Below are 26723 nucleotides of genomic sequence, written 5' to 3'. Positions count from 1 at the left end.
AGCAAGCAGCCTTTTGCATATGGCAGAATCAGTTCCCATCTGGTGGATGTAATGAAAAATTCATGACTAGACTGGAAAATTACTATTAAAATTTCCCAGATTTTCATGTAAATTAAAAAATACTAAAAAAAAAATACTCTGCAATCAACTGAGATTAACATATGCCTAAGCATTTCAAAGATATCCTTATCCCACTGTTATACCAGTGGACACATCTTGTTTTATTACTGTCACTCCTATTTTCTTTAACACCCCAAACAATTAAGTGTATCTATATTCTCTAATCAGATATATGTCAAACAGTAAATTAGAAAATGCTACAAAGAAAGAACCAAGTTACTCCAAACATTTTACTTAAGGCTCTGTAAGACTGCTTTTTAACTTACTGGGTGTGGATACAGGGAAGCTACTCATTGCCTTTGTCTTTTAAAGGCCTAGATCTTAGTTCAAAAATGCTCCAAGAATAAAAATATTTGTGTAAAGTTGACGACAGATGCGGAAACTATCCATTTGCTTATTATAGATGGACTCTGCCCTGCCCAAGTTTGAGGGGGTAAGGGAGGCAATATAAGCACACAATACTTTTTTTTTTTTTGAGACGGAGTCTCGCTCTTTCGCCTAGGCTAGAGTGCAGTGGCTCAGTCTCGGCTCACTGTAGCCTCTGCCTCCTGGGTTCAAGCAATTCTGCCTCAGCCTCCCAAGTAGCTGAACTACAGACGTGCACTACCACGCCCGGCTAATTTTGCATTTTTAGTAGAGATGGGGTTTCACCATGTTAACCATGGTGAAACTCCTGACCTCAAGTGATCCGCCCACCTGGGCTTACCAAAGTGCTGGAATTACAGGCGTGAGCCACAGCACTCAGCCAAGCACACAACTTTCTAATTCCCAAGTTTTTAGATCTGAATTAAGCACACTCCATTTATAGTCAATTTAATTTTGAAACCGAAAAGACTCTACAACACATCTATGTTGAAAACAGCTGCAATTTAAGAAATCCTAGTTGCCCGACCTTCCAGTCATTCAGATTTTATATCTTTCCAGGCTGCCATCCTATTTGATGTATACTTTTATCTAAGATATTTAGACACTATAAACTACTTTGAATGGGGAAAGTTAAGGTCTTATAGCACTCAAGCCTGGGCGACAGTGCGAGACCCTGTCTCAAAAAAATAAAGTAAGAGAATATAACTATCTTCCCTCCAACTCTGCTTTGGTATCCTCATATGCAAAATGGAGACAGGATATACTTCACAGGATGCTGATTAGGCAAATACATGTAAAGCACTTAGAATAGTGCATGACACTCAGCAAATGATGGCTAATATTATCAATCTCTGGGTTTAAAAGGGTGATATAGCAAGAGGAGCACCATGGCTTAACTGCATGAAAGCAAGTAAATCAGGTTTAGGTCTTGGCTCTATAAAGCTTACCAATTACCAACATGCCTTGCCTTGGGCAGCCCCACTCTTCTGAAACAGTTCTTTTAACTGTTTCTTATTACTGTTATGAGGAATAAAAGAGATGACATACATTAAGGATTCTGACAACTATAGTTTGCAAAATGGTGATTTTTCTAACACATAAATCCTTTCACCTTAAATTAGCTGACATTCAAGTTAGAGCTTTCTCTTCTCTCCATTTTTAAGTCAACGTGGAATCATGGTACCTTATTCAGTGAGTTGTAATGTTGCTACCGGTTTATTTTGATAATTGACACAAATTTAGCAAGTATAAATCCTTCAAGTGGCTCCTGTGCCCTTTTGACATGTATCCACCTTTTTGTTGTTGAGACAGAGTCTCGCTGCAATGCCCAGGCTGGAGTGCAGTGGCGCAATCTCAGCTCACTGCAACCTCCGTCTCCCGGGTTCAAGCGATTGTTCTGCCTCAGCCTCCTGAGAAGCTGGGATTACAGGCGACTGCCACCACACCAGGCTAATTTTTATATTTTTAGTAGAGACAGGGTTTCACTATGTTGGCCAGGCTGGTCTTGAACTCCTGTCCACTTCGGCCTCCCAAGGTGCTGGAATCACAGGCGTGAGCCACCGCTCCTGGCCATCCACCTTTTTTTTTTTTTGAAATTTCCTTTGTGGCACCATAATAGAATGTTCCAGGTTCCTCTCATATTTCTCCATCCCAGGAGCCATTATTACTCTACTTTTGAGTATGTCCTCAAAACTGGTCTAACAAGTCATTTCAGAAAATAATTTCACTTCAACAATACACTGCTTGTTGATTCAACACAAACTGCATGGGCTGCTTAGATCAATTTACACTTGGTTCATCGCCATCTTTGGCTGTTTCAAACATACACTGCTAAAAAAAAGATTGTCATTAAGAATATTACAATAGAAGTGGAAGTTTTGAGGAGAAAGAAAATCCCCCAAAATGTAAGCAATGGTAATAATGCATTTATAGTCTCACAAAGTCTCACTTAAGAGAGCAGCACACCCAGGACACATATATTGATCTGCTGACACCACTTCTTTACTATATTTCATATAGAGGTCCTCACATCTTGATTTACATGGTTATAACTGCTTAAAAACTGGCAAAGAGAAAACCTAAAATAATGCTTTATACCAGTTTGAGTCAGAACCAAACTGTTCCAGACTAGTTGGAAAACGACCCAGGAACTCACCTGCATTAAATGCTGAATTTAACTGAGCTAAAAATGTCTAGGCCATCCCTTCTTAGAATTCCCATGACTCATTCTAGTCAAGGGCTATAAGAACATATTCCTTAATAGTTCAGCAAACTTTAGGGAAAACTACTGTCTTGGGTTCTAAAGTTCTTTTGTTTGACTATTTTTATTATAATGAAATTAAACTTATGACTATTACAGTATGCTCAGCTTAAAACATTTATGAGTACTGCAAGGACTAACAGAAACAGGAAAAATCTTAATAAAAATATTTGTTGATGGGAAATCATTGTGAAAGCAAACCTCCAAATATTCATTTGTAAGCCATAAGAGGATAAGCACAACCATATGGGAGGAGATAACCAGTCTCTCCCTTCATATATATTCTTTTTTATTTCTTGTTATACCTTCCCAAAACAGAGACATTCAACAGTAGTTAGAATGGCCATCTCCCAACATTTTAAAAAAAACTGCACCCCCCAATGGGTGAACAAAGTAAAGAGTAGTAACCTAGAGTTCAGCTGAGTAAGCCACTGTGGAGCCTTAAGTGGTGAGGTCTTCCAATTTCAGAGTGATGTGTCTTCAACTTGTATCATTTTAGCGGAAAAACATAATTTAATTTTGGTGAAATGAGATTCATCTCGCAACAGGATTAGTAACAGCATTCACTGAATTTCACATTCTTCTTTTGTGAACAGTGAAGAAAATGAATGGTAGCTAGAAGATCAATGGGATTCCAGCTCCAGCTGCAGATGGAATGACGATATACCAGGACAAAAAACACCTATATTTTGATTTACAAAGCTAACAGCAGTTTTAAATCTGCAACTTAATTACAGACCAACTACACCACAACCTTTTCAAATGGCAAAAATACAAAAAAGTGTTACAAAAATATTTCAGAAAAAGTGCATAGTCTAAGTGCATAGTAAATAAAAGCACTGAAAAATATCTTGCTAGAGGGAGTTCAGCCTGGAAGTTATTACCAAAGCTAAACATTTTTATTTTACACAAACTATACTCAAAAATAGCTTTATGAGACCGATTTCTGGCTAAAAGTATCAAAGGGTTTATTAGTCAAGAAACAAATACCTCAACCGACAAGGGTGGATAGAAAAGAAACAAAGAAGCTGCCTACCCCAAAAGTTCAGACTTAATAAAATTTCTTCAGTATTACGGTACTAATATCCCTTAATGGCAGAATGTGATAATCATGGAATTAATTATTGCTAAAGTAGTTTTCAAATAAAAAAAAGAAAAAAGAAAACAAAACAAATTAAACTTTGACACAATCTGACCAAACACGTGTCAATTTACAATTTCAAGGTTATTTTACAAAATACCTACATTTACACAATAGGCTCCTGGCAGCATTTCCAGACAAATGTTCTTTTAATTTATCCTGACATGCTATAAATGAATAAATTACACTATTTAAAAATTATCATCAGTAAGTTTTCCTTTCTCATGGGTCAGAGAAAAAGAAATGAGCGTGCAAAGAAGATTGAGAGGAAGCGCACGCACACGGATAACTTAAAGAAGCAGGAGGGGCTGGGGAGGGTCAACAATCACTGAACCTCACACAGTGTGATGCTCTCCAAGGGTGAAAGTCAACTGCTTATAGCCATTTCAAAAGTATTTTAAAGAAAAATGTTTTGTAGGGAAACCCTTTAATGCTTTCATTTTTATTCAAAATCAGTCCAGCTGCTAGTCAGCGAGCAGCAGCTACAATACCAAGTTCTGGCAGTTGCAGTACTAGATACTGTGCCTGCAAGTCATAAAAAAAAAAAAGAAAAAAAGAAAAAAATGAAAGAATGCCTTTCCCCTTCAGACAAAAGAATTACTTTTTTCATTTTTCTTAAAAAAAAGAGGAAAAGTTATAACACGAAACCTAAATTGACTTGCAAAGGAATACCATGTAACAAATGGCTTGAAGTAGTCTATCAAAAAATTGGGGAGATTTTTATTTTAATAGTGAGTCAGCAAGGCATTTTTTGTTGTTTAAAAAAAATCTCATTTCCTTACAGAAAGTTTTTAGTTTTTAATGAACTTGTAAACAAAAAAGCTCCCATTTCAAAATAAAAACAAAATCCCAGATCATATAGATGTTTACAGTGATTACATTTATCTAAGCAACATACATACATGTTCAGTTGTAAGATGTTAACTAAATTTCTGTGACAAATATGCTTTTCTTTTTTTAATACCAAGAACATTATAGAGTTAATGCAGAGTCCTAAGGATAATCTAGTAGTCACTAAGTTTTTCTTAAGTCTTCACTTTAGATGCTGTTATTTCTAGCACAATTAAGCAGGCAGAGTCTTTCATATGCTCAAACACTGGAATCTTTGGTTGCTACCATATCAGCTGGCTTGCAGACAAGAAGCCAACCATTTTAAGAATGTTTTAAGTGAACAACTTGCAAACCCCAGGGATGGAAAAACCCTAAGAATGCACAATTGTGAGCATTTACAACCATCACAACTGTGGCTGAAGACTGTTCATGCCGTTCTTCTGAAATGAGATCTCAAAGCAGTATAGTTCAAAACAAAAGGTTTTAACAAAAAATTGGCATATGCACAATTTCTCCACCAATTTTTGTGTGTCAACCATTTAGTTAACTTTTCCACTTGAAAAAATGCAATAGAAAACCGAACACCATGTTTCACTATCTCAGTTAATATTCACAATTACAGCGGCTACAACTCAGGATACAGCATCACCAATGCTGCCCAGAGTCAGTTTATACTGAAATTAAGTTCTTTACACCAAGTAAATGGTTGTCCACAACCACTGGCTAGTGTACATATGAACTAAAATTTCTAGATTTGGGGAGAAACAAATGCTGCTCCGATCATCTGCTCTGCTTCTTCTGTTCCTCAGTTCATGCTTAGAAACCTGGTAAAAAATCAAAACAAAAAAAAAAAAGTTAAAATTCCAAGTTAAAAATTTTAAATTACACCCAAAATATGGAAATTGGGTGGAACTGAGCCAATAATTATAGTGGCTCATGTTATTTCGTCTCTTGTGAAACGTATTAGCTCAACTTTTTAAAACAGAAAAACATGAATCTATACTTAAAACTAATTTTTTCTGTTTTGAATGACTCTAGGAAGGAGGGGTACAGTGAATTCAAAGCCTCTCAGCATACTAAAATAATTATTAGTAATTCAAATGAGCATGTTTCTGCATTTTTAGTACCCAGAACATATTAGGCATTCACATATTTATCAAATCAATGAAAAACAGATTGCTTTGCTTTAACTAAAGAATACAATTTTAATCCTACCATGAGCACAAATTATTTCAGACACAAATTAAAACGGTAAACTTTAATAATAAATGCATTCAAGGCATAATTATCTGTATTATTTTACTAAAGACTTGAGAAGCATGTAATTTCTGTAGAGAAACCTTGGATAGACCTTTAAAACTTCTTTACCAGCCGCATTAGAAAGATTGTTTTATGACTCATTTAAAAATGTAAGCAAGTGATGCTTTTTTGGCTTTATTTACTTCTCAAGCCTACACATTCTACAAATACTTCCCTCCTCCACCCCAAGTAGACCCTAGGGCCTCTACATAGGCCCTAGGCCAAGTTTGAATACAAGAAGCCTCAGGTCATAACCACACTTTATCTACAGCTAAAGGCAAAGGGAGAAAATATGCCTGTCCAACAGCAATAGCCTGAAAATCTCTCAAGCACCGTTTTTCCTCTCACCAGACACCCACTCTGAGGCACCAATGCCCCTTTGTCTACCTCCTTACAAATGAGCTAGAAACTATAGCTCGTTCTAGCCCACTCCAATCAATCCTCACTTTTTCAGCCCAGGTCATGTTTCCTTCAATCATAAACTGCTCCTTTCTTTTTAGTTCTTTTTTCTTTTTTTGGAGACAGAGTCTCGCTCTGTCACCCAGGTTGGAGGGCAGTGGCATGATCTTGGCTCACTGCAACCTCTGCCTCCTGGGTTCAAGCGATTCTCCTGCCTCAGCCTCCTGAGTAGCTGGGACTACAGGTGCCTGCCACCATGCCTGGCTAATTTTTGTATTTATAGTAGAGACACGGTTTCACTGTGTTGGCCAGGCTGGTCTCAAACTCCTGACCTCGTGATCCACCCGCCATGGCCTCCCAAAGTGTGGGGGTTACAGGTGGGAGACACCGTGCCTGACCTCTTTTACTTTTTAAACATTTGTTGGGCCATCTCCCATGGGCTTTGTGGGAGAAACAAAATAATTCTAATATTTATTTCTTATGCATATATGCTCTTTTTTTGGGGGGGGGGGAATAACAGCAAACATACAACAGAGTAGGTGCATAATAGATCTTTGTTGCCTGGGTACTAAGTCCATAAGCAGCAAATGCCAAAAATGAAAGATAACAAAACTTTGAGAATATACTTCACCATAGGGAATATCATTTGATGCATGTTATTAAGAAGTATTAGCGAGGTAAACCTTTCTTTTAACCTTTCTTTTAAAGGTTGTCAAACCAAACCTTAATAAAAATCTGACTATACCCTGTGACCAAATTTCAATTTTAAAATACAGGAAACATTTCAAGCTTCTTGTTTGGGAGTTTAAAAAAGAAAGAAAGTACAATATAGGATAAGCTATGCAGGTTAAGAAACTAAGGATTGAACAGAAATTAAACAGATTAAACAGGATTAAACAGAATTCCCCCATCAGGATTTGGTTTCAAGTCCTGCAATTCTTCTTAAACATGATTTAAAAAACGTATTTTCACAACTACTAAAATTGCTGGGTTTTATCATAGTTTTCTTATGTAATCATGTTAAACTAATTGTTATGGTGAATACACCAAATGGCTTTCAGAGGGAAAACCACCATCACTAACAAACTAAAATGGAAACATGCTACATTGTCAGTCAAAATACAAGGAAACTCTTGTGCCTTTAATAACAGGAAAACTTTAGAATATATCTGTACATCTTTTGACCTGTTATCTGAGGAATTGCTGAGTCAATAAATGATTACAATTGTTTAGAAACTGGTAAAAGGCTACCCTAACAATATTCTTGGTAGAAAAGAGCAGTCAAATCCAGCTTTAACTCTTCAGATGGGTCAATGGTATGACATTCCAGCCAGGGATCAACATTTCTCCAGTGAATTGTCCTAAGATGTTACTGAAGTATATTTAGGAAAAAACCTCAATAGGAATATTCAACAGGTATTCAACATTCAGTCTTCAAGTACTAAGCATTCTTTTCCCCAATATTAGTCTTTGGTTTTTATCTTGCGGATTAGGTGGCTTATCCAGGCTTCCAAGAGTTCAAGAACCCATCTTCACTGTAACATCAGTTAAAATGAGGAATGAATCCCTTTTCCTAAAAAAAAAAAAAGGGGGGGGGGGTGGGGAGTTAAAACAGAGTTGGAGGATGTGATGCTTAAAAAGTTAATAGCTTAATTAAATTTCAAATCTGCAAAAAGGAAAAAAAAGTTTATTTTTATATAACTAACAAGGATATTCTATCCCTGCCCGCCACCCAATCTGAAATCTAAAATGTATGCTCTGGCCCAGATGAGGTGGCTCACATCTGTAATGCTAACACTTTGGGAGGCTGAGGCAGGAAGATCACTTAAAGCCAGGAGTTCCAAATAAACCTGGGCAACATAGTGAGACTTTGTCTATAAAAAACATAAACAAAAGATATGCTTTTTTTTTTTTTTTTTTTGATGAGGTCTTGCTGTTATGTTGCCCAGGCTGGACTTAAACTCCTGGGCTCAGGAGATCCTACACCTCAGCCTCCCCACACAGTGTATATCTGTTCTTATTTGCAAATTAATTTCAAATGTTTTCGACTTTTTAAATAGAACCAGAAACTAGTTCAAAGGGATATTTACGTAGTAGTAAGGTTTGTAAGTTTGTGATGGGCTTTTGAAACTTAGGATCCCTTCACGCTACAAGACAACTTTTCAAAAGTTATTTTGAAAATATTAATTATGCTATGTCATTTATACTAACTTTTCCTATAACATGGTTGTGGTTTTTTTTTTCTTTTTTTTTTTTTTGAGACGGAGTCTCGCTCTGTCGCCCAGGCTGGAGTACAGTGGCGCGATCTCCGCCCACTGCAAGCTCAGTCTCCTGGGTTCACGCCATTCTCCTGCCTCAGCCTCTCGAGTAGCTGGGACTAGTCACCTGCCACCACATCCAGCCAATTTTTTTTTTTTTTTTTTGAGGCAGAGTCTCGCTCTGTCACCCAGGCTGGAGTGCAGTGGCGCGATCTTGGCTCACTGCAAGCTCCACCTCCTGGGTTCACGCTATTCTCCTGCCTCAGCCTCCCAAGTATCTGGGACTATAGGCGCCCGCCACCACGCCGGGCTAATTTTTTGTATTTTTAGTACAGATGGGGTTTCACCATGTTAGCCAGGATGGTCTCAATATCCTGACCTTGTGATCCGCCCGCCTCGGCCTCCCAAAGTGCTGGGATTACAGGCATGAGCCACCGCGCCCGGCCCCGGCTAATTTTTTGTATTTTTAGTAGAGACAGGGTTTCACTGTGTTAGCCAGGATGGTCTCAATCTCCTGACCTCATGATCTGCCCGCCTTGGCCTCCCAAAGTGCTGGGATTACAGAAGCGAGCCACCACGCCTGGCCTTTTTTTTTTCTTTAATTATTTAAAATAGAGATGAAGTCTCCCTATGTTGTCCGGATGGTTCTCAAAATCCTGAGCTCAAGTGATCTTCCCATCTAGCCTCAAAAAGGCTGGGATTATAGGAGTGAGCCACAGTGCCTGGCTGCTTGTGTGGTTCTGTTGGTTGCACAGAATTAAGTTTGGAGAATTTTAAATCAGATTGGCAGTATCTAAAGTTAAAGAATAATAATAATAAAAAAAACCTGTAATAACTCTTCCTTCCCTGCAGAAACTAAAAGAGTATTTAATGGGAAAGATAAATGACAATTTTAAGTATAGGAGGTATACATTATTCCTAAACTGCATTAAAAAACAGACTGAATTCTTTTGTCTTCCTTATAACAGAATTCATTCTGCTATACATTTCTGATGTTCTGGAGTTTTAAAATACCTGTTTATAATTGATTCTTTCCCCAGCTGGTAGATGGTCTGCATTCATCACCGAGTCACAGCAATGCTGTATTCTTCTAGGTCTTCTAACAGTTGTGCTATCATCCAGATGATCTAACAAGTTGCAGAATTTGAAGGTCCAGCAGTCTTGGAGACATGGACTCCAGATGACCACAAACCAACTCTTGCACCTTCATCGGCATTTCCTGTTGGGTTATTTAGATCTTTCCAGCTTTACTGTCCACAGTAAAAAAAAAAAAAAAAAGCTGACAAAAATTCAAGATTTCAGCAAGAAGATGCGGTTCCCTGGTACTTCTTAGAATTGAGTGTATTCAGAGCAGCGTGTTCAGACTGTCCAGGTATTTCAAGATCTTCCCCTGTGATGTGGGTGTGCTGCTGAGTGACCAGCACGTTCCTAGCAGCAATTGGTGAAGTCAGAAAAAGTCAAACTAGACATAAATGGTAGATGCAGCCCAGTAAAATTGGAAGGTAATTCAAGGAAGACTGTGGACATGGTAGGTCAATATGATAGAAAAATAATATTTGTAATCTCCTCTGAATGTCAACACTTTGATAGCTGTGTATATTATTATGATAAAACTCCACTTAGTAACTATGGTTAGGGTAGTAAACAGATGGGTTAAGATGCTGAGAGTACAGAATAGTAGAATTATCCAAGAATCCACCTTTGGGTTCACTACCTTCTGAAATTCTCCCCCACCTCTGCCTGCCCTCAATTAAAGAAACACTGAACTTCATTAGATTTTGAATGTCCTAAAAATATTTCATTTTTCTTTACTTATAAAATACTTTTTTGATAATCACATACAGTCAAAGGGAGTGAAATAAATTTCGAAGTGTGTTGGGTGTGAATCTTACGTATTTTTCTTGGGAACATGAATAAAAACTAATTATAATCTTGTAGTAATTGAACATTAAAAACTAGTACAGATAATAATTGGCATAAAGAGAAGTCTTTTGATGGATATTGGAATGGAGTATTTGAAAAGATCTAAAGAATATAAGGAAGTCTGCCTATTATTTAATAGGCCCACATTAGCTAGATAAGCCAGACTTAAAGAATCTTTAAACATTCTTAGTAAGTTATTAAAACAACACCATTTTTACTGAAGAAATATCAGATATATTTTTCAAAAATTACCATATAAAACATTAGTAAATGCTACCATTTTGGGGATTTTCCTACATTAGAGATTTACTTGCTTAAAATACACTTATGAAACTTAGTTCAATAATACTAAATCCTCTGAAAGTTTAATTCTGTGAAGAGTAATAAAATGCATTTAAAAAGCACTTTCTAAAAATTCCTTGTTGTGACATAGGGTCTCATCTGTTGCCCAGGCTGGAGTGCAGTGGCATGATCACAGCTCTCATTGCAGCCTCAACCTCCAGGGCTCAGGTGATACTCCCACCTCAGCCTCCCAACACAGCTGGGATCACAGGCACTCACCACTGTGCCTGGCTTTTTTTTTTTTTTTTTTTTTTTGGGTTGGGGAGGATGTTGCAGGGAGCTGGGACAGGGTCTTACTATGTGGCCCAGGCAAGTCTAGAACTCTTAGGGTCAAGCAATCCTCCCACCTCAGCCTCCCAAATGTGTTGGAATAACAAGCATGAGCCACTGCGCTTGTCCTAAAGTTTTTAACTAGAAAAACCCAGTAGGATGTTTTCATCATTATTAAAACGATTTATTGGGATCAATGTATCATTGAGCTGTATGAGTTCCTTTTTTTTTTTAGACAAGAGTCTCACTCTATCACCCAGGCTGGAGTGCAGTGGCACAATCTTGGCTCACTGCAACCTCCACGTCCCAGGTTCAAGCAATTCTCCTGCCTCAGCCTCCCAAATAGCTGGGACCACAGGTGCACGCCACCACACCTGGCTAATTTTTGTATTTTTTGTAGAGATGGGTTTTCACCATGTTGGCCAGACTCTCAAACTCCTGGCCTCAAGTGATCTGCTTGCCTCAGCCTCTCAAAGTGCTGGGATAACCAGCGTGAGCCACTGCGCCCAGCTGAGTTATTTCTTAAATAAAAAACCACCACAGTGGACCTTAAGAGACTATGCTTTTAAATGCCCTTGTTACTTAGAGACTGGAAGCAGGAATAACATAGAGGAACTGTTTTCAAACTCCAGAATTCCTAGGAGATTTCTTAAAGGATAACCTGCTGGGCTGGGGGTAGAAGTTAGGGGAATATGTTCCCCATGCTTATTTCATGCCTAAGGCCCGAAGGCCAGCTACATTTTCATGGTTTATGAGAGTTTCATGTAAGATTCGTCTTGAGCACAAAGTTTTGTATTAAAAAAGAAAAACAGAAGATGTCAAAGAGCAAAAAGAAGTCTGTGTTCTGTGAAGTGGCACTTTTCAGTAGCAATACAGATGTACTGCCTTGGAAGTGTATTTCTGAAAAGCAGTCAATGACATGTGATGTGTTTTATGAAAAGCCTAATTTTTCAAGTCCATGTTTATGTGATAATTTGTATGACCATTGTCTCTAACGACGCTATAAAATTTTTATAAGATTTTAAGTTGCTTTTACAAAAAATAGCTACAATACAAAATAAGGATTAAACAAGTTTAATTACAGTTCTTCCCCCCCCCAAAAAGGAAACTAGCTCAGTGGATCCAACTTCTCATCTTTAAGACCTGGATAGGGCAGGACACAAATTTCTGCTTGTTTATTGAAGAAGAGACACACAGTAAACTAACAAAGAAACTAACTCAAAATAAGGTAATTCTTTCTGAAATCTGCTGAATGCCTGAAGTAAAATGTTCTAGGTCAGAAGAGATTTCAATCTAATTTTAGTTATAGAAACTGCAACTTGTGATGATCCTATTATCCCAGCTAGCTTTCAGCAAAATTGGTTTCATTTTGTGAGAAAAAGCAAATACACTATAGGTTGTCAGGTGTAACAAGTCCTTGGGTTAGAGACTCTACTTGGTCTTACCTAAAATGGTAGGACTGTTTTTCAGTGACACTAGCTACATAACACATTATGAACTTCTTGACACTATGATTAGTTACACAATGATTAAAACACTCAAAAGGGGCAACTATCCCAACTGAGATGCAGAGGCACAGCACTGTGTGAACATTAGGGTTTGCTATCCTGAGTTTAAATGTCACCATCTGAAAAACCCAATGACAATAAACCTTCAACTTTGAATCCTTCTCAAATACAAAAACATGGAATAGAAGCATCTCAACTTCATTCCTAACAGATGAGCTGCTGGGATGAGGATGACATCAGTTAATAATATTTCTTGAAAAGTATCTTCAGATTAGAATCTATTTTTAAATTATAAAATAGTTTAAATAAAACACTAAAAATGTGAAGCAAAGATTAATCTATAAAGGCCAAGTTCAGACTAGAGCAGTCATTCAGAAATTTAAAAATTAGAAACCAAGAGCCAAATCTTACTTGCCCACTACTTCCAGAAAGTAGGCAGGTATCAGGAGGTAAGCCCCAGAAATGGGAAAAGAAAAACAAAACATGAAAATCGGAGTCAAACTGTATAGCAACAGTGTGTCCTAACAGTTCTACTCCTTATAGGCAGTAAGAGTGCCACAGAAAGGTAGAAAGGAAATAAGACTAGCGGTTTCAATGGCATTTGCCCCAGTTATCTTCAACTTGCAAGGCCTGGCTGCAGACTTCAATTCCACATTAAACCCTGGGAGCCTGATATTTGCAACATTGTAAAAAATCAAGCCAAAAACAAAGGAATCGTTTTGAAATTAAGATCATATGTAGTTAAACTGCAAATAAAAGAATTATTTTTGTGACTAGAAAAGATGTGCTGAGCTTTGCATTTATTTGAGCATTTAAGAGAGAAAATGAGATGCTCTGCAACTGAGAAGATAAGACACCTTGGGGGTAATGCCAAACTCACCTCTTGAAATTACAACATGTTCACAATTTTCCATTTTAAATGCTAAAGCATTAACATGCAAAATAAAAAATCTTAACATTGTTAGTCTGAAATAAAGTCAAAATATGGCTAACCAAATTCATTATTAGAAATCAACAAGTGTTAGGTCTAGGATTTTGGATTGATTGATTATATTATATTCCCAACACCAAATTTTTGGAAAGCGGGTTAATGAATGAGTAAAAAAGATGCAGTTGTTAAAAAATGACCCAAAATCCCAAGAGAAATGATATAAATATACACACATATATGTATATACAAATACATATACATATATATGAACAAGGACATTTGGGTTTAAAGTTAGTAGTCAAATTTTCCAAGGACGTCTTTTTTTTTTAACACAGAGCCAAATTTTTATGTATTTTAAAACCACCTCCTTGATCTAACACTGTTAGAAATGAATTACCCAATTTTGTATTCAATTTTTTCCCTGTAACGTCACTTGGTTCTTGGCTACTAACCTTTCATGTTACTCTTGGTTTTGTCAGTTTGCTTGCCTGTGGGGGTTTGGGCCTGCTGACCCTGCCCACTGGAAGAGGCTGCCTGCTGTGCTGCTTTCTGCTTTAACATTGTCCAATCAAATGTGTAGTCATATTGATGGTTCAGGGTCCTGGAAAACATAAAATATTTTATGTTAATCCTTTAATAACAGAGTCCAGTTATATAACCTACTAACTTTTTAAGACAGTGAGGGCATTTCTTTACACAACGAATATTTCCTCAAGTGTGGCAGCTTCTAAAATATTTATTATAGATGAAAAAGGCAGCATGAAAACTGAAACATAAAATCAAGCTGTCAGTTATCTAGGGGAATACTCATATGAGGAGGTACTTCCTAAAAACAAGTAAGAGTAAACATTCAACTGGAAGTTTGGGAATAAGATGTCTGACTGGTGCCTGGGGAAGACACTTTTCTGGGGTTAAAAGATTACCTCAATTCTTTCTTTTCTTTCTTTTTCTTTCTTTTTTTTTTTTTTAAGACCAAGTTTTGCTCTTGTTGCCCAGGCTGGAGTGCAGTGGTGCTATCTCAGCTCACTGCAACCTCCATCTCACAGGTTCAAGCAATTCTCCTGCCTCAGCCTCCTGAGTACCTGGGATTACACGCGCCTGCCACCATACCCGGCTAATTTTTGTATTTGTAGCAGAGACGGGGTTTCACCATGTTGGCCAGGTTGGTCTCAAGCTCCTGGCCTCAAGTGATCCACCGCCATCGGCCTCCCAAAGTGCTAGGATTATAGGTGTGAGCCATTGCACCCGGCAGATTACTTGAATTCTTTGTTTTTCTCTTTTTTTTGAGACAGAGCCTCATTGTCACCGAGGTTGGAGTGCACTGGTGGGATCTCAGCTAACTGCAACCTCCACTTCCCAGGTTCAAGAGATTCTCCTGCCTCAGCCTCCCAAGTCGCCGGGATTAAAGGCGAGCACAACCTCACCCGGCTAATTTTTGTATTTTTAGTAAAGATGGGGCTTCACCATGTTGGGTAGGCTGGTCTCTAACTCCTGACCTCAAGAGATCTGCCCGCCTCGGCCTCCCAAAGTGCTGGGATTACAGGCATGAGCCACCGTACCTGGCCGGATTACCTCAATTCTTACTCTCTTCCAACTAAGAGTTTGAGCCACATGTAATCTATTTCCCCCACTTTTTCAAGACCAGTTCTGGGTTGTGCCTAAGGAACCCTACCCTAGTTTAGGACTGCTACCACTTGATCAGACTCCATGATTATGTGATATTTTAATTGCTTTTTATTTGGTACTGTAACAAAGTTGGAGAGTTCCAGAAGGCACTGACAGCCACTTATATCTAATATGAATTATAACTATTCTGGAAAAGTTACATTCTACTTTGAGTATGATTCAACTCTCTATCCACTCTAAACTAAAATCATCTATTTACACTACAAATAGAAAAATGCCAAATTAGTCCCAAATAAATCAGTTTCTTAAACCTTTTATTCACGTTAGCTAGATCTGCTTTACTTTAGTATTTATCAGAATGAATTTGTTAGGTAAATTTAACCAATTTCCCTCACAGAGTTTATAATCTTAAAATACCTTAAAAACTGACCTGAAAAGAATGCGGAATAGCTGCCTCAGATACATGTAATCTGGGGCTTCCTCAAAGCGTAGCCCACGACAATAGTTTAAGTACATCGCAAATTCTGCAGGAAACCCCTATAGGTTCAAGGGTTAAAATAAAGTTAAAAACAAACATTTCAAGATAGAAAAATAAATGCATTTAAGTACAAGCAAAAAGATATTTTTGGGCAGGATATTTTACCATTTCATAGGAAGATATGAGAGCTAAAATGATGGCTTGGTCTCCTCATAAATTTAAATAAAATTTCATGACCCTACCTACCCTGTTACGTACAATATTAGTGGAAGAAATACATATGTTTTTCCCATATAGTGCTTTTCCTATACAGTACTATGTTCATAAATAACTCATATAGCCCACTTACTAAAACCTGTCATTTTATCAAAGTCCCGCCTCTTCATAAACTTTTTTTTTTTTTTTTAAAGACAGGGTCTCAATCTGGAGGCTGGAGTGCAGTAGTGTAATCTCAGCTTACTGCAACCTCCACCTCCCAGGCTTCAAGCGATCCTCCAACCTCGGCTTTCTGAGTAGCTGGACTACAGGCACGAGCTACCACGCCCAGCTAATTTTTTGTATTTTTTAGTAGAGACAGGGTTTTGTCATATTGCCAAGGATAGTCTCAAATTCCCGAGCTCAAGAGATCTGCCCCGCTTGGCCTCCTCGGTCTCCCACAGTGCTGGGATTACAGGTGTGAGCCACCATGCCCAGCCTTCAGAAGTTTCTAAATGGTTGCATGATATTCTACCTAGTATACACATGATTAACTTGTTCTCTATAACTGAACATTTGGATGTATTCTAATTTTTCTCTATTATTAATAATACTGCTAAGTACATCTGTGGGCATAGAATTTTTCCATTTAGCTCCTTAGGAAAGATTCTCAACAATGTATAAACATTTTCAAGGCTCTAGGTATTAGTCACCAAAAGGATTTCCCCAATCAGCAATGTGGAAATACAAAATATTAAAAGAACACAAACCTCTGTATCTCCTCTCCTAGAGTAAATGCCTATGTGGAGAGTGGTAAAGTTAAAGGAGGCAGTCTCTTTCTACAACCTTATGATTTTGAGAAATTTCTCACGTCCTGGAGTTAGGAAGGATAGAATGGAAATGCTTGCAACATTTTTTATTGATTGCACTGATATAAATTGGGTGACCACTTGAAACATATACATATGCTAAAAGATGTAAAATAATACATATTATACATCTTTCTAAAACTCAACATTTATATACATTTATGGCCTGTGTTAATGGCAAACAGTATGACAGGCTGAAAACAATCTTACCACTTTATAATTACTATCTTAACTCTCACTGATTTCTTCCCTCAACTATTTATTTGTGTACTGCTTTGTACTTAATTTCAGGTATACAATTCTTTCTTGTCTGAAAGGCCGTATGGCCTTCTTTTTATGGATGAGATCATGGTTATTCATCATGACACAAATACCTCTCTATTCTAAACTCAATTGCCTTTCTATGAAGTTGAAAATTTTAGAAAAAATGAGTGTGATTCAAACTGTCTTCTGTATTCCTGTATTGTTGGAGAGCTGCTATTTTGGATTGCTCCAATCTGTCTGCATGTTTCCCTGTTCCTTAATGTACTAATTGTTGATAACCTTTCTTTTCCAGCACTAGTTTAGGCTAAGGAGAATATTTCTTACTTTTTCTAATAGATTAATGAGGTTCTACTGAAAATGTTTACCTGCCCTGTTTATTTACCCCCCGCCCCGTTTTCAACAGATTAGAGAGCCCTAACAAACCAGAAACATAAAACACTTATTTTACTTACTTATAACGTTTATTTAACTTATTTTTTATTATTTTACTTATTTTTGTTGTTGTTGAGACAGGGTCTCACTCTGTCACCCAAGCTGGACTGCAGTGGTGCAATCTTGGCTCACTGCAGCCTCAACCTCTTGGGCTCAAGCATCCTGCCCCAGCATCCCCAAGAAGCTGGGATTACAGGCATGCGTCACCATGCCAGGCTAATTTTTGCATTTTTTGTAGCGATGGGCTTTCACCATGTTGCCTAGACTGGTCTCGAACTCCTGGGCTCAAGTGATCTACCCTCCTCGGCCTACCAAAGTGACTATAGCTGTGGGCCACTGTGCCTAGCAAAACACTCACTTAAAAAGACTATGTTAAAAGCCCTTGTTAAAGATATTTAGAATAATAAAAATGTAAATTTAAAATGGTGAATAGCTACCTAACTCGACGTTACAAGTTCCAGAGCTGGCAAATAAAATGTTCCTTTTTCTTCTTGGATCATTCATTCATTTATTCACTCATTTGAGACAGAGTCTTACTCTGTTACCCAGGCTGGAGTGCAGTGGCACAATCTCAGATCCTTGCAAGAGAGCCAAGATTGCACCACTGCAATTGGCGCCTCCCAGGCTCAAGTGATCCTCCTGCCTCAGACTCCTGAGTAGCTGGGACCACAGACGTGCATCACTGCACCCAGCTAATTTTTGTATTTTTGGTAGATAAGGATTTCACCATGTTGCCCAGGCTGGTCTCGTGGAACTTCTGGGCTCAAGCGATCCGCCCACCTCGGCCTTCTAAAGTGCTGGGATTGCAGGCATGAGCCACTGTGTCCAGCCGGACCATTTATCTATTAAGGTAGAAATGCGTTTTCCCTATGTTGCCCAGGCTGGTCTTGAACTCCTGGGCTCAAGTGACCTACTGCCTTGGCCTCCCAAAGTGCTGGGATTATAGGCGTGAGCCATTGTGCCTGGATCATTTATATTTTTTTAATATTCATCATGTATGCTCACCTTACATAAAACTTCAACAGGCGTGGACATCTTCTTTTCACTAATCTTTTCATATTTTTGTTTCTTTGTTGCAGCCTGTGGAAAAGAATAAAATAAAAAAGATATACTCCGTGCTACTGAGAAGAACCATAGTAGTTTAACGCACTAGACATATAAACATGTACCTGTGAGATTCAAGAGAAATTTTAACCCAGAATGTAAAAAAATCAAAGTATAATACATCTAAAAAAAATTTTTCCCAAACTGTTAACTTCTGATGTAAGTTTCTTCTCTAAGAATATAATTTTAGCTATAGGGAAAGGGTGAGTCTAATAGGAATATATGGATATTAGATTTAAGTAAAAATGGCTGGGGCCAAAATTGAAAAGCATTTTCTTTCTTTCTATATGTTTTTTTAAGGAGATGGGGTCTCACTATGTTGCCCAGGCTGGAGTGCAGTAGCCATTCACAGGCTCAGCAGTAATTCCCTGTGGCCTCCAACTCCTGGCCTCAAGCAATCCTCCTGATTCAGCCTATCAAGTAGCTGGGACTACAGGTGTGCATCATCATACCCAGCTGAAAAGCACTTTCTTTCCTTTTTCCTTTTCTTTCTTTGCTTTTGTTTGTTTGTTTGTTTGTTTTTTTGAGACAAGGTCTCCCTCGGTTGCCCAGGCTGGAGTGCAGTGGCTCGATTATAGCTCGCTGTAGCCTCGAACTCCTGGGCTCAAAGCAATCCTCCCAGCTCAGCCTCCTGAGTAATTGGGGCTACAGGCATGTGACATTACACTCTGTTATTTTTTTTTTTTTTTAAAAGTAGAGGTGAGGTCTTGCCATATTGACCAGGCTGGTCTTGAACTCCTGGGCTCAAGTGATCCGCCTGGCTGGGCCTCCCAAAGTGTTGAAGATTATAGGCATGAGCCACCATGCTTAGCCTGAAAAGCATTTTCTTAACCCATGTTCAACACAAGGGCAAAGACATCAGATTAACACAAAAAAATTTGTTCATCAATTAGTGACATTAAAAAATGGAGTTAACTGTATAAGTCACAATATTTTTCTAAACTAAAAATACTCATATTAGATAAAGCTACCTACCCAAGGAGTGAGCACTACAACTAGCTCACAGCCCCTCAATAAATACAAGTATTCCTTCAAAGAACTGGTAAGGTACCAAAATAGCCATTAAAATTTAGGACACACCAACAGTGGTGACTCACACCTGTAATCCCAGTACTTTGGGATGCTGAAGCGGGAGAATCGCTTGAGCCCAAGAGTTTGAGACCAGTCTGGGCACTGTGAGACAGTGAGGTACTGTGAGACAGTGAGACCAGTGAGGCACTGTCTCTACAAAAAATAATTTAAAAATTAGCTGGGCATGGTGGCATGTTCCTGTAGTCCCAGCTACAGGTAGGAAGCTGAGGTAGGAGGATTGCTTGAGCCCAGGAGGTTGAGGCTGCAGTGAGCCAGGCATTCCGGCTTGGGCAACAGAGCAAGACCATTCCCCACGCCCCTACCCCCACCCAAACTAGGACACGGTGATTTATCATTAACACACCCTCACAAAAGTAACAGTAAACTCCTAGCTAATAGAAACAAAATGTTAGGATATGTATTGCTGATAAACAGGTCTTGCTGTACATAAAAACATACATTTTCAATATAATGGCAACACATCAAAATGAGAAAGTCTCCACCTTTCTTAGTCCATGCCCACTTCCATCTAGATAGAGCTACTGGCTACCAGTGGGTACCAGCTTACTGTCTCTCAGAGGACACTGTTCTTCAGCTGAACTAAGTTCTTTTTTTTTTGAGACGGAGTCTTGCTCTTTCCCCCAGGCTGGAGTGCAGTGGCACGATCTTGGCTCACTGCAAGCTCCGCCTCCTGGGTTCATGCCATTCTCCTGCCTCAGCCTCCCGAGTAGCTGGGACTACAGGCGCCCGCCAACACGCCCGGCCAATTTTTTGTATTTTTAGTAGAGACAGGGTTTCACTGTGTTAGCCAGGATGGTCTCGATCTCCTGACCTTGTGATCCGCCCGCCTCGGCCTCCCAAAGTGCTGGGATTACAGGCTTGAGCCACCGCGCCCGGCCTAGCTGAACTAAGTTCTTACTAAAATGATCTGGTTTCATTTTCCCATATAAAAGGTAAAAAGTAAATTAAGGTTAATTCTTTATTATCTCAGAAAAATCTCAGACTTAGAAAGGACCTTAAATCTTATCTTCTCCAATATATATTTTTATTCTAAAAAAGAGAGAGAAAAATCTGATAATATGAGTCTGGTTTACCTTTAGCCCTTGCCATGGCAGGCTGGTTCTATTAAAATACATCAAAACATATCCTAATGATTCCATGTCATCTCGGCGACTAGAAAAGAGAACGTAATTTTATAAACTGGAACTATTATTATGAAAAACATATGAAAGAAAGTCAAGTACCCAGAAGAAATGTTCCCAAATGAGGAGGGAACACTATTTGGTGTCTTACGCAAGAAGATACTTATTTAAGGTGATTTTTAAAAGTTCATGTGTTACCTACCTCTAAACAAAACTTATTCCATGGAATCCAAAATCAGACAAATGACTGTCTTACAATTTAATTTTAAAAGAACAAAAAGGATTTGGCTAAACAACCCCCTAAATGAGCTTAATGAACCAAGCAGGATGACATTTCTATGTTTTGCAGAAACTCATTAAAAAAAACTTCAGGAGTACTGGAAAGGAGTTACAACTTAAAACTAATTGTACATCTATATGAATGTATTCATGCATACATATCTATATACGCATACAAACAAATATATATTTAGATATATATATATATTTAGGGATAGGTAATGCCTTGGCGTATAGAAAAGTGACATTGCAGTTTAACCTAGATCATTCAGATATTCATGGATATTTCTTAAGCCTGAAATTCTTGGTATGAGGTTCTTTAACCTGGAGGCATATCATTGTATTTTCCACTTATTACTTCTATGCTTGTTTTAAGGAGCAAAAAGTGACTGTAAAAGATGAAAGGAACTTGAAACTCTAGAACTCACGTGAAGAAATAGGAAGAGAGCAGAGACTGTGACATTTTTTTACTTTAAACTAGATCCTATTAATTTACATATTTGAGTGAAGTATAACAGGAGATGGTCCATCAACCCACTTTTGGTTTATTAGGACACTGATAACATTTTCCTTTTAAAAATAAATAGTGCATTCTTCCCAAACTCAATGTGAATTACTAAAGTATAAAAAGCCCCAAATAGTACTATCTTCAGCTGCAAAAAGAAACGTCAACATTGCACTTACGCTTCTAACTTTCTATCACGCAGTATTTTCCCCCCAAGAGACAACCTTCAACAACAACAAAAAATCCAAAAGACCTCATTTAACAGTCTTCTCTACACTGGTTAAAGCAGCAGGTAAAATGATTAATAAGCATCCTTCAAATCCTCAGCCAAGAAACACCCTTAGACATTGTAAGAAACTAAAATATTTCAAAAACCCATTGATGGCTTCTGCTATGGCTATGATAAGCACATTCCATTTTCGAACTTACCTCTGCTCAATACCAAGATGTGCATTGATGCTAGCATATCGGGCAGTGCCAGTGAGGTTTTTATCTTCTCTGTATGGTATGTGTTGCCTTGTCCTGTTGTCTCTGTACTTTTTGGCCAAACCAAAATCAATAAGGAATAACTTTAAAAGAGAAATACAGAAACATTAGGTTTCCAACCTTGTTCAATTAAACTGCTTCTTATTTATTAAATGGTATCTATTCTTTGCATTCAAATATATCAAAATAAAGTATCCTAAGTATTAACAGAACAGATAATGAACAGACTTAACACCCCCCCATAAGCTTTTGCTAGTCTTCATCAATAAATCAAGTTAAAAAAAAAAGTCTAGTAGTTTATCCTTGTCGTTTGCAGATTTCACAGGCCCATTTCATTACATACTCAGGAACCTGTCTTTATAAAGTAAGAAATGTATACATGCTTGACAGCAGAAGCAACAAGTGTGCTATTTGTCATAATGACACCTGATAGTCTGTACACCTGTTACCATTGGTAAACAAACATGAGGTTTCAAAATCTAGATATAATGGCCGAGTGCAGTAGCTCACGCCTATAATCCCAGCACTTTGGGAGGCTGAGGCGGGCGGATAACTTGAGGTCAGGAGTTCAAGACCAGCCTGGCCAAACATGGCAAAGTCCCATCTCTACAAAAAACACAAAAATAGCCGGGCGTGGTGGCACATGCCTGTAGTCCCAGCTACGCAAGAGGCTGAGGCAGGAGAATCGCTTGAATCTGGGAGGCAGAGGTTGCAGTGAGCCAAGGCTGTGTCACTGCACTCCAGCCTGGGCGACAGAGCAAAACTCTGTCTTTAAAAAAAAAAAAAAAAATCCAGATATAAGCTATCTGAACTCTTCCCTCCTACAAAGGCCACTCTTTTAAATGTGCCAACAGAATGCCTGTTAACTACCCTAAAAGTCTGACATTGCCAATGAAACCAAGACTTTTTATTAAAATAAAAAATACTACTTAGCACTGACATTATACAAATGGGTCAGGTTAAACTTCTGTAAAATTTAACAAGTTGATATAAAAATCCCCCCGAAAAGCGCTTAGCATTTAAATCAAGGTGGCTTACAATTAGCAGTTTAAGTGAGCTAACTAAAAACAAAAACTAGTGTTTAGAACAAAATAACGTTTAGTGTTATCATGTCTATATGGTACTCAGGGAATAAGGTATTCATTTATAATGTAGCTAACTGTTGTATGTAATTCAAGTTTACACTCCAGAACTTAAGCCTTTTATAAGTAAATAACTATTTTTATGAAAAAGAAATCCAAAACAGGTTCATATTTACCTACCATATGAAAAGTAATAATCTTTACTTAAAATTTTGGCTTTTGTCATAAAATCACCTATTGTGCTATATTTTAATAAAAGTTAATCTACAAATATTAAGCTAGGCAGGTCTATGTGCCCTTACACTATATAGCCCTAGTCTATTGGTCTCTAGTTATTCCTAAATTTTGTAGTTCTTCTCTCCATTAGGCTATTGGGTCCCTTTTGCCAGTTTATAATTTGTGATGTGCTGGGAAACTCGATCACCTAACCTGCAGATTTCATGTCAATAAATAAAGCAAGTTACTGATTTAGGTTATAAAGATCTGACCAAGTACCTCTCTTAGGAGCATGAGTAACATCTATTTCAGCCAAGCATTATAACCTATTCTCAATTATACTTTGGACAGTAAAGACACTGACAGTTGAGCTTCAGTCACCATGTCAACAAGATACTGATTTTTACTTAGTCTACTATAAAAGAATGAAGATTAAATTATTAGTAAATGTTAACTGGATGATGAAGACTCTCAAAGTAAAAAGATTAAACTCCCTTCCTAAGCAATCAAGTCATTACAGGAAAATTTGTGTTGTAAAACACTAAGAAATAAAGCTTATACTTTAAGTTTCTCTTGATATGAAAACCAGATCAGTACACAAATATTAAAATAAGCAAAATACATTTGTTAAGCAAAACAAAAATGATGATTAAGTTCTGCAGATTCATAGTGAAAACATGGGGAAAATAAACACAAAAGGACATTCAGCTTCATGGCATTTTAAAAAATATCTCTAAGAAATATGTAGACATTGAATGAAGAGTGATTAGTACATAGAATTTCCTCCAGTTCACATTTTCTAGGATTGCTTCCTTTGGTACTTTAAAATGAAGGACAAAAGGGACATGACATGAGTATGTCTAACAGTTTCATTCATGTCTAAATCTACATTCAATAGCTCCATTTGTGACTCAATAACCAGACACTTTCTCACAACCAAAATATTGCTTTATAAAAATTCAGTGTTCGCTGGAGAGTTCTTTCCTCCCACAACGCTAAAGGAGGAAACCTTATTTATCAAGAAAACTACAAATATGTAAACACAATCTTCTTAAACATCTCAATCTAAAAACAAAAATCTAAAGAGCAAATAATTTTAAATGTTCTCCTCTTATAAAAACTGAAAATACGTCAAGAAAAAAATGTTAGTACTGAACAAAGATAGCCTATTCTCAGTAAACAACTGAAAGGAAAACTACTTGAAATTAAAAAAGGAAATAAAACTCTTGGTGGTTCATTACCTTCGGGTACCTATCAAGCTTCTTTAGTAGCTCTCTGTATGCTTTGCTGTTTAAAACTAATAAATATAAACATATAATGGAAATGTTTACATGAAACCACATGATGCCAAAGATACAACCAAAAAGCTGTAAATATGTAAAGGCAGAACCAAATGAGGAAAAGTCAGTATCAAATAAGCATACGATAATGCATTTTTATTATAGGCTTTTATGTGCAAAGACATAGGCACTTCCTTCAGTGAGTCAAGCTCCTTTTCTGTGGATTTTTACTAACTACATGTTATGAGTGAAATTTGCACCCATTTTAAACAATGCAGCCTATTCTTCAAAGGCACAGGGAACTGAGTTGAGAAATAGGGGATAATTTGATCAGGTGCAGTGGCTCATGCCTATAACGCCAGCACTTTGGGAGGCCAAGGCAGGCGGATCACTTGAGGTCAGGAGTTCAAGACCAGCCTGGCCAACATGGTAAAACCCTGTCTCCACTAAAAATACAAAAATTAGCCGGGCATGGTGGCGCACACCTGTAATCTCAGCTATTCAGGAGGCTGAGACAGAATTGCTTGAACCTGGGAGGTGGAAGTTGCAGTGGGCCGAGATCGCGCCACTGCACTCTATACTCCTGCCTGGGCAACAGAGTGAAACCCCGTCCCAAAACAAAACAAAACAAAACAAAAAAAACCCCCAAAAAACAAAAAATAAAACCAAAAACCAAAAAAAGGTGGGGGGGGGGGATCATTCCATAATTCCATTCAATAGAGGCACATTTTCTTCAAAATCACTGTGGCTAATTTTAGTGTTTAGTACTTGCAGCATTTTTTTTTCCCTAACCAGGGGTCATAATTTCCCTTGCCCTTCTAAAACATTCGCAAGGTCACTTTACTAAAAACCTAGCTAACCTGTATGTACAAAATCTAAACAATGTAATACAACTTTCTTTGTAAATTATTAAATGATGCTACAAAATGTAAGCAAAATATGTGAATGGGTAAGTAAAAATGAGGCACTATAAAACTAGTTTTATTCTTATAATATGCCTAATGATCCACCATCTACTGTCTTCCCCCCCACCCCTTACCTAACTAGTCACAATACTTGGTACTTCTTTGCCTGAATAAAAATAACTCTGAATTTCTGAAACCTTTTTTAATAGCTGGAGGTGGTTCCTGGAATAAAGCTGGGCAGTATGGAAAAAAATTAAATGATTATCCAGATGGACACATGTGGATAATTTAAGGTATTACAAAGTATGTTTTTTGTTTTTTGATTACTCATGCCAATACTTCCTCTTCACTGTATACTAAACTTAATGATTAAGATTCATTTGCTCAGGAGCATGAACATTTATGAACTTAAATTTTGTGATAAAAAAGCTATTTAACTTCAACAAAAGTATAACAAAATATGAAGAGTTCTACTTACAAATTTAGAAAATTAGTAGGGTGTTTATCCAGCCTGCCAAAAACTAAATTTAATATATTTCAATGTATTACTAATGGTAGTCTACCATATAGCTTGATAAGTGCTTAAGCTATGTTATTGTTATATGTTAAGAATGCAGTATCTTCTAGTTCCAGAGCATATAATGCTCTGTAAATATGCATTAGAAGTTGAGAATACAGACTAAGGAAATAAGTTCTAGAAACACTAGATCTGAAATCTGATCTACACTTACCTGAAGTTCCTTAGGGAAGGGGAAGAGAGGTGAGGTAGAATATATTCATTATACAGCACTAATGAACTGAATTTAAATATATTTCGTGCATTAAGTTGTGTAACTCCAAATAAATTTTTAAAAACTAACAATCTATCTCAAGTTTACTATTAGGTAAACAATTTCAATACTAGACCAACATCATTTCCTCATATGTATGTTAGAGAGCTAAACATAATATCCTATTTTCACTTAGCTTTTTTCTAAACTTTGTAAGTTTTAAGCAAAAGCCACAAAGAAATATCTTAGTAATGTTATGTTTGCCAAGTATGTCTGAATAATGCCAACGTAAGAGGTGCTTGATCAAGATCTACATTCTCCAGAATTAAAACAAAACAAAAATCATCAAAATAAAACAATAAAAAAGAAAA

At 37.5% G+C, this 26723-nt stretch overlaps 1 protein-coding gene across 10 annotated transcripts in view; it reads right to left on the bottom strand.

Annotated features, from left to right (window-relative positions):
- Positions 1-3018: 3018 nt before the first annotated feature.
- Positions 3019-26723, bottom strand: part of CSNK1A1 (casein kinase 1 alpha 1) — a 58056-nt gene continuing 34351 nt past the window's right edge. For 2 of the 10 annotated variants that reach the window (XR_010121858.1, XR_010121859.1), the window contains 7 exons: positions 22043-22182; positions 20782-20860; positions 18518-18592; positions 15705-15811; positions 14137-14249; positions 9689-10102; positions 4666-7989 (listed from right to left, as the gene is read on the bottom strand). Coding sequence is in view for 8 of the 10 variants with exons in the window: in XM_055285696.2 (XP_055141671.1) it covers positions 12318-12352; positions 14101-14249; positions 15705-15811; positions 18518-18592; positions 20782-20860; positions 22043-22182 (585 nt within the window). In the remaining 2 variants the exon portion in view is untranslated. Of the gene's footprint in view, positions 7990-9688; positions 10103-12267; positions 12353-14100; positions 14250-15704; positions 15812-18517; positions 18593-20781; positions 20861-22042; positions 22183-26723 lie in introns of those variants that run through there. The other 8 variants (XM_055285697.2, XM_055285700.2, XM_055285696.2 and 5 more) reach the window with 5 other exon arrangements.

The sequence above is a fragment of the Symphalangus syndactylus genome, chromosome 7 (assembly GCF_028878055.3).
Source record: "Symphalangus syndactylus isolate Jambi chromosome 7, NHGRI_mSymSyn1-v2.1_pri, whole genome shotgun sequence".
Lineage (NCBI taxonomy): Eukaryota > Metazoa > Chordata > Mammalia > Primates > Hylobatidae > Symphalangus > Symphalangus syndactylus.
Note: the sequence above shows the minus strand (reverse complement) of the source record. Positions and strands in the feature narration are given on the sequence as shown.